We start from the raw sequence: 8,672 nt of genomic DNA on the forward strand, positions 1-8,672 counted from the left end.
TCTGGCGGCCTCGAGCGCCCCGCTAATATTCTCGCAATCCTCGGCGCACGCCATCTGCAACAGTTCCCGCAACGTTCCCGATCATGTCCTGCAAACGCATTGTGAGTCCATTAAGGCGACATTAATTTTCGGGGCTCACTCACATTAATCCTTACACCCCAATTGCGATTCCCATTCCATATCCAATGCAGGCACTAAACGACGGTCTGGTTATGGTCGCCTTTTATCCGCATTTCGTCAGCTGCTCGGGACAGGCGACACTGCACGATGTTGTGGGTAGGTGGTGGTTTTCCATGCGGGGCTTTCCCGGCCCTTTTGCACTATTAATCTTTAAACTTGTGCTTTTCCCGTTCGCCCGCCCCTTAGGCATATCAACCACATAAGGGAGGTGGCCGGCATCGATCATGTGGGCATTGGAGCTGGCTACGACGGAGTCAACTTGTAAGTACGGCAACTTTTGCCCAGCGATGCACTGCGGCTTCAATTACATTTCATTTCATTTGCCAAATTATGGTCCCTTTCTCTCTATTTGCCCGACTTTCTCCGCTTTCTCTCTGCTGCTCTCCGCTTTCCACTTAAGAGTGCCCAAAGGACTGGAGGATGTGTCCAAATATCCGCATCTTTTTGCCGCCCTGCTCGAGTCTGATAAATGGTCGGAGGAGGATATTGCCAAGTTGGCTGGCAGGAATCTAATACGTGTATTCAAGAAAGTCGAAGCGGTGAGTCCACAGCACAAAAAACACATCGAAATTGCTCACTTTTCTCTGGTTTTTCTATTGTTCAACATTCTGCCCCCGAAGGATGCTCGATACTCTGACAAAAGGGTATTTGTTTTTTTTCTCAAGCCTGTCAGTTTTCAAAACAGCAAAACAATTGAGAAGGAAACGTATACCTTAGTGTTTTTGAGTGATCCATAGGTTTTATAACAAAGTTCCAAAGGTTTTAGAACGGTCTTTGTTTAATAGAAAGAAAATATTTATGCCGAGAATAGCACATAAAATTCAAATTCTAAGTTAGTTGTGCCAGAAAAATATTTAAAGGTTTCATATTTCATCACATATTTTTTAAACTCGAAGTATTGGTTCTAAGCCTCTCGAAAATAGACTTTTGAGTACGCTGCAAGAGTATTAATATTTTGTCCAGGCCTTGTTATTTTTTTGATATTTTTTCTTGGCATTAGGCGCGTACCTGACCGACTTAAAGTCGAAGCCAGTGCCCAGAACTGAACACACATTTCACAGCAAACAAACAAAGAAGTTGGAAAAAGGACATTGGTATGGTATCCTCGCCGTCTCGCTCTCTCTCTGTCCCTCTCTCGGTTGTTATTGCAGTTGGAAAATTCCTTTCGCAAGGATAAAAGGAATAATGTGGCTTTGCAATGGAATTTGCACATACTTGGAATGGAAGGATAATGGGGAAACAGGAGCTGGTAGCTGGACTCTGGAAGACTGTCCTCTGGCAGGACATTGGCTTGACGTCGAAAAGACGCAAGTTGTGAAATAATTTTAAAAGGATTTTCAAATGCTTATTCCGATATTTATACACGAGCCTGACCATCGAGGCAGCCGAAGCAACAGCTTTTCAGTCTCTAGTTTGTTTGCAGGATGCGGTCAGCTTGTTTGCCGTCTGCTCTCCGTTGCTCGGATATATACAGCTTATAGTCCTGCGAATGGGATTGGGATTTGGCTTGGCTTGGCTTGGGGATTTCTTTTTACTGCTCCACTAGCAGAATGTCTGGGCACTCCAAGCTCAAGCAGCATTCAATTTAGATCAATACGGGATGGGCCGGAGCCCCTCTCGAGGAAGCTACTCCTCGGCATTGAACGGCACTCGAGCGGCGGCTAGTGCCATTCAAAGGCTGCAAGTGGGTTTGTTTTTCAGTCCAATGGTTGGATGGCTGGATAGTTGGATGCATGAATGGGCAGATAGATGTACGGCTAAACGACGCAGACAGCACTCCAAACTGCTCATCAAAGGATGTGTGTTTACTGCTTTCGAATGGGGAAATAAAAAATGTACTTCAAATTAACTGATAGGCAAAGTGGAATGGTAATTAAATGGTCAGAAATCTCCAGTATAACGCTTAAAAATGTTTAACCGTTTTTAAATAAAAGGTAGCAGCGAAAAAAGTGATTTTTCCATTTCGTAGATAGCTATCTTAATAAGTTTCTGTAGATAGTCCCATTTATATGAAGATTATTCGGTACTCTCTAAATCAAAATAGTTGAATAATTGCCCCTTTCATCTTGGAAACAGCCCAGTTGCTCCTTTCGGCAGAACCAATTTAAAGATTTAATATCAAAAATAAATCATACGCCCCCTGAACACTGGCCGTGCTCGTAGATTTTATTGCTCTAGCTGATTATAAAAACCTCCTTCAAGTTGCGCCCATTGGAAACCTCCTCCCCTACCAACCCCTACAACCCTCTACCACCCCTTTTGACCAAGTTAAGAAAGAGATGCCGCAGCATTTTTTAATTTAGCCTTGTCTCTCGCTGACTGAGAGACGACGACCCGGCAAACTTTAATCATATTCTCGCGCCATCTCCGCAGTCTCTACATTGTAATTAGTTTTAGTTGAGGGCGTCTATATAATACATAGAAATACTTAATGTCCGTTATTACAGGCCGCTCTTATGCCATTCCCATCCGCGTAATAATGGTAACAACATAAAAATAAGGCCACAAAAGTATTGCCTACTTTGCAGTCCTTGCGACTGATTAAAATCGCAGGGCTTTTATTGCGCTTTGCACTCAGCACAGCCAACCATATATACAATATATACTCTTTTCCTTTTTTTGTTACTGCTGTTTATTACATGGCCATAATGCTCATTAAGAATTGTATTTTAATACGTTTCTGTTTGTTTGTTTCTGTATTTTTTTCGCTTTCCCCTCCGTCTTTTTTTTCAGCTGTTTGCGGTAAAAAGTAATTAAAAATGTTACCCAACGCCTTTTATCTTTGCCCAAAAGCCGAGAGCATTGGAAATTAAGCCAGGCCATATACATATACTTATCCGAATGACATTTGCTTTTGTTTTGCATTCGGCCCACAGAGTCTCCAGTTCATTGAACCGAACTCGAAGTCCCCGATCCCAATCCCCATCCACCCATTTCAATTCCGACGAGCGGCGAAATAAAATACGTTATAGCCTACTTATGGACGTCGCCAAGAGCTCGGCTCGTAATGCAATTAAATAATAACGAAAAGCGGGTCAAATGTTCAATTATTAGAAGCTTAATGCTGTTTTGGGTTGGGTGAGTGTGTGTGTTTCTGTACCCAGGGGAGGACTCGGTCGGTCATGGCTGTGATAATTAAGCAAGTCATAGAAATTAGGCAAAAGGCCATTTTAATGATTGCCATCTCTCGCACAAACGCTCCAAAGAACATGTATACCATATATATGCCCGGGACCAGCACATATATAATACCCTTTTAGGCTGGACACGCACTCGCTCAAAATTCAAAGCGGCGCGTTCTTGTAATCTCTTTCGAGGGGATTTCTAGAGATTTACGAAATGGCTGGCAAATTGGTTTATTTTTGTTTTCGTATTCTAGAGAGCTACAAGATGAAATTTTCAACCAAATTTTTACGGATTTTTGCTTAAAATTGTGTGAAAGATATTTCTGTAAGCTTTAATTGTAATTTAAGAAAATTATATATTTTTTTAAATAATAAATTTTTATAATATTTTTAAAGTTACCCTAAATTTTTAAACAAATTCCCGAGACTTTCAGACTTTTGTTGTTTAATGCATTCTGCTTGCAAACCTTAAACCGCTCTTTAAAGATTGTCATCACTTTAAAATGATTTTATATGTCACAGTAAGTTTATGACCCCATAAATTTTAAAACATTTCAAAACTTAGAGCAAATCTCTAAGGCAGCAGAGGAAAACTAGCCAGCTCCGATCAGATTTAGCAAAAGTAACCGTTTCTGGGAACACATTTCCAAGGACATTAGGGACAACAGGGATGGCCGCAAATTTGTGGGCGTGGGAGGCGGTGGCCAGTGGATCTGTGGATCCGAGAGCCATAGCCATAGCCCATGAACATGATAATTTTCTCGACGCCAGTTTTTATCTACACAAAGGCAGCTTCGTCGGGGGCAAAGAAAAGCCAAGGATTTCAGAGAGACCCCTTCCCCGGGTCCCTTTTTCCCCTTGTGTGTTCAGTGTGTTTGTGTAAATGTATCTTTTATTTTAGCCTTTTATATCTAATGCGAGAGCGAAGAACGGCATTTGGCACGACACATCGCCCAAGTGGCGGCGACGGAGGCTTCGGGATGGGCAAATGTCCCCGGCAAATGGCAGCAATTTGTGCGAGACAAATTCATTTAAATATCTTTTGCAGGCCTTGTGTGCACTGCAAAATAAAGTGATTTGAAATGGGGGTCAATCTGATCTTGTTGTAAATAAGGAGGGAAAATTCTCTGATTTATAAGATAATTATTATTACTGGAAGCACTGAAAAAAAATATATCTTAAATATATCTGAAAAAATAAAGATTGAAAAAGATTATACAATTCTGGATTATTTCATCTTTTTCCTAAAAACGTATATACATTTTTTTTTAATATATAAAAAATGTATTGTTTTAGATTCATTGCTATATTTTTTTAACAGTTTCTTTCAAATATTGTAAGCCCCATCTAAATTATCTTTAAATCATCTCAGCCAAATAATCTCAACTTTTCGTGTGCTATTTTTGTGTGCGTGCTGAAAATTGTGAAAGTGTTGGCGCTGACCTTCTTACAATTGATTTGGCTTTGGGTTCTTTTAGCTGGGAAATGCGTTGCGTTGTGGTGGTGTGGGAAATTCTTTTCCGCTTTGAGCTCTTCACTCAAACTGTAACTGTGAAACTGGGCTTTTCATTTTCACTGAATGGAGGGGTACGAGTGGGGGAAATCCAGCTCAAAGCCGGAAGAGTCTAGCCAAAAGGCAAATGGCTCAAAGTTTCCATAGTTGTTGTGTTTTGGACTGTTTGTGTGTTTGTGTGATTGTGTGAGTGGGTCATGCACACAAAGTGCAATGACTGAGCCAAAGCTGACGTTTTATTGTTGTTTGTGTGGCAGGGCGCACATAAAGCCTCATAAAAAAGTCGTAAATTCGATTGTTGTATGGCAAACAAAACCCAGGAAATGGGACCAGCCGACCTAGGCCTCACCGAAGCCCTCCGAACCCCCTGAACCTCCCCCTTCAAAAGGTGTTTGGTGTTGAAAACAAAACATTTTCTCTCATTTTATTTCGTTTTTCCACCCTCCTCTCTTTTCTGGCCGCTTTTTTATGTGTTTGTGGCATTAAATGTGCTTCAACTTTTGCCAGGAATAAGAGCTGCCTGTTTGGCATTCAGATTTCGGCCTCTCTTTAAGGATTCAGGGCGCTTGTGTGCGTATGCCATGTGTGCTAGTGTGAGTTAGACATGCGGAAGGGGTTTCTCTATGAACATTTGACTCTTTGTATTCCTGTTTCTCGTGTCGGGTGACGGCATTTCCCAAGCACTTAAAGAGAGTCAATTGCAGGAAGTTTTAAAGTCGTCACATATTTCAAAAAGACTAAATGTGTTTGTGACATTAAGTGGTTGGCTGAAAAAATATGAAACTGATTAAAAAATAGTATTTCCTTAATTTTTGTAGTGAAGAAAAATGTATTGCGTTTAAAAAAAGCTCATATTGCTCATCTCTCCTTTAGATTAAAGTCGTAAGGAATTTTATAAACAAAAACCCAACAATTAAATTTTCAAACATCAATATAAATCAGATTTAAAGTCCCAACAGAGCGCGTAATAAATTCTGTAAAATCCATTTGGTAATTTCCCCGCGAGTATTTACCCCAACTAATATCCAAGTCCAATTTTGTTGCCTAAGCGCCGCGCTAAAACTTGCGAACAATATTAATGCCATATGAAGAGTACACGAGAAGTTCCGAAGAAATGATTTCTGCATTTGAAAATTCAAACAAAACTTTGGCAATTACGCTAAATAACTTTTGTAAGTTGTGCCAGCTTGGCAATGGCGCGATGCAATCAATTTTCATCAATCAAATGCAGCTGTCGTCACTCCCACACACACCCACTCACCCACTGACTCACCCACGCATGCATAAATAATTATTTAATGGCTAATGGTATTTTAATCAAATCAAAATATACTTGCAATCCACTTACAGGTGCGCGATCAGATGGAACTCCTGCGAGTGGCACCCATTGATCAGTCAATTCCAGCCGAAGACATTATGGGCCGATCCTATTGTCGTTATCAAGGACCAAGAACGTGATAATTTCTCCATTTGTAAAGTTCACCTTCACCCCATCAGCATAGCGTTTCATTCATCGCAGCCCCGTGGCGAAAATGGCAAAAAATTATGTCAAGCGTACGTGTTGTAAAGTGAAACTTGTTTTAGGTTAATTGACAAAGTTTTCCTCCTCCCTGCTACTGTTGTTGTTGTTGTTTTTGTTATTGTTTGTGTGCCTGTGAGTGCGTTTGTGTGTGTGGCATGATGCTGCACAAACACATGCCCACACGCACACATTCGGAGGAAAAAACGCCGACATTTTGCAATCGCTCAGCGTCGAGCAGCTGGGCAACTGCTGTTGCAGCACTGAGAAAAAATATTATTAAATGTTATTATCATTAAACATTTTTAGGGTCTTACCAACACAAAATTATATTAAAGAAAATATTTTTAAATTTTGTTGTTGTCCAATCCGGTCTTTAAAAATATTTTTTTAAGTTTAAAAAACTCTAAAATTTTTCATTCATTTATATTTATTACTAAAATAATTTTTTTGGAGTACCAATCTTCTGTAAACGTTTTTCCTCAGTGCATACAACTTTTTGCACAGCTGGCATTGCCCATAAACAAATACAAAGTGGCAAGAGGAGACCGCCACCCACCCACAAAACACCCCAAAGACCCTTCTTCCCCCTTCTTCACCACATTCCCGAACTGGCCAACATTGTGTAAATATCATTGCCATGTTTATTTTTATCTCTAGCTCTAGCTCTAAGTCAGGCAAAAAAAGAGAGAAAAAGAAAGGAGGACAAGCGGAAGATTAAGAACGAGAAACAGGAAAAACCATAGCACACAAAAAGCTAGGGAAAGTAAAGCCTATAATAGCGAAAGTAAAGCACATTTAGCCTGAAATTAATAAAGCGTCAAGAAAGTGGAAAGTGGAATTCGAAGCAAAGCCGAGGCTAATCACAAAAGTCAAGCTCAATGTTAGTACAGAGGGAAAATCTAATTTTTCATCGTGTATTTTTTCTATGAAAAAGTTATTGAAGTTTACAAAGAATATAGCTAATAGTTAATGAAGTAAATGTTGAATTCATATGTGCGATTTTTGCTGGGCTTTGCGGATCAGATAGCGAATGCAGTTCGTTAATCTGAATTCATTAGCCGGCACACGCACAGCAAAACGATTTAATTATAATACATTATGCGTTTAAAGAGTTTTTAATTTCGTTATTAACCTAAATGAAATTCCCATTTAATTAGTTAATTAACATTAAACATTTAATTAGCCAAGGTTTAATGCGAAATCGAGGACAACCGAAAAAAGGAATGTAATTCAATGCACGAATTGAATGTAACCACATTTTTGCATCATTTGTAAGGCTTAAATACCAATCTTTTAATCAATATTCAAGTAAAGCGATGCAATTGCAAATGAAAATGAAAATAAAAAGCAGCGAAATGGTAAACATATTGTATAATTAATAGATCCATACAAAATTCAACCCGCCAAAATTGCAAATAAGTTCACAAGCAAACCAATTAAGCGAGAAATAATATAAAATAGCAATTGTATAGAAGGCAAACGGGAAACCCTGTAAGCGCGTTTGTTCAAGAACCATTTAACTCTCATATACCTACACATACCTATATCACACACACACTCATGTATAGATATGTATCTTTAAATATTTTGTTTTAATTTAGTCATCAAATTTGCATAGGCAAAAGAAGGCCAACTCCAACTTTTTGCAGCTCAACTTATAAATTAAATTAAAATGTTTTGTTAGAAAATAAAAAGCGAAAACGTTGAAAAAATCGATCCAAATCCGAAACATATTTAATGAATAAACCGGGCGAGGGGTGGACAAAACAAAAAGGCAAAGAATAACACATGTGATCAAAACTAAAATTAAATTACAGATCTATATTATTACTACTTATATATAACTATAATTATTTAATGTTTAACAACATACAAAAACTGACAAGAACGAAATCACAAACAAATTCAACCATTTTTACTGCTGATGGAAATTGAAAACCAACTACAACTTATCGATTAAAATTAGCCTAAAATAAAGTGAGAAACTTAACTGTAACCGTATAGGAAATTACTTGAAAAATGCTGACTTCGTGAACAGTGTTTAAACACCCTGTAAATATTTGTATGAATAATGATCAAATAGTAATTGTAATTGTATGGAAAGTATGTCAAGTTGTGAATTGGAAAATAACCAAAAACAAACAAAGGATAAATAAAGTAATTCATATGTGTAAATTGGAAGATGTCGTAAGTGGCCGGCTGAAAAATACCAAAACGGAATATAAATAAATTCATAAAAATTATAAAACTAACCAAGGGAATATTTATTTTTGTTGGAATATTTTGGGCAAGCAAAACGCACATTCCCCTTAAGGAAATCAGTGGATGTAAG

At 38.6% G+C, this 8,672-nt stretch overlaps 1 protein-coding gene across 1 annotated transcript; it reads left to right on the plus strand.

The window, feature by feature from the left end:
- The first annotated feature begins 83 nt into the window (after positions 1 to 83).
- LOC138913326 (dipeptidase 1-like) lies at positions 84 to 6,612 on the plus strand. Its single transcript, XM_070216609.1, has 5 exons — positions 84 to 101; positions 192 to 283; positions 367 to 441; positions 581 to 719; positions 6,169 to 6,612. Exons 1-5 carry the CDS (start codon positions 84 to 86, stop codon positions 6,274 to 6,276), a joined length of 432 nt encoding a protein of 143 aa, XP_070072710.1. The 3' UTR covers positions 6,277 to 6,612.
- The last annotated feature ends 2,060 nt before the right edge of the window (positions 6,613 to 8,672 follow it).

The sequence above is a fragment of the Drosophila takahashii genome, chromosome 3R, assembly GCF_030179915.1.
Source record: "Drosophila takahashii strain IR98-3 E-12201 chromosome 3R, DtakHiC1v2, whole genome shotgun sequence".
NCBI classification, from domain to species: Eukaryota; Metazoa; Arthropoda; class Insecta; order Diptera; family Drosophilidae; genus Drosophila; species Drosophila takahashii.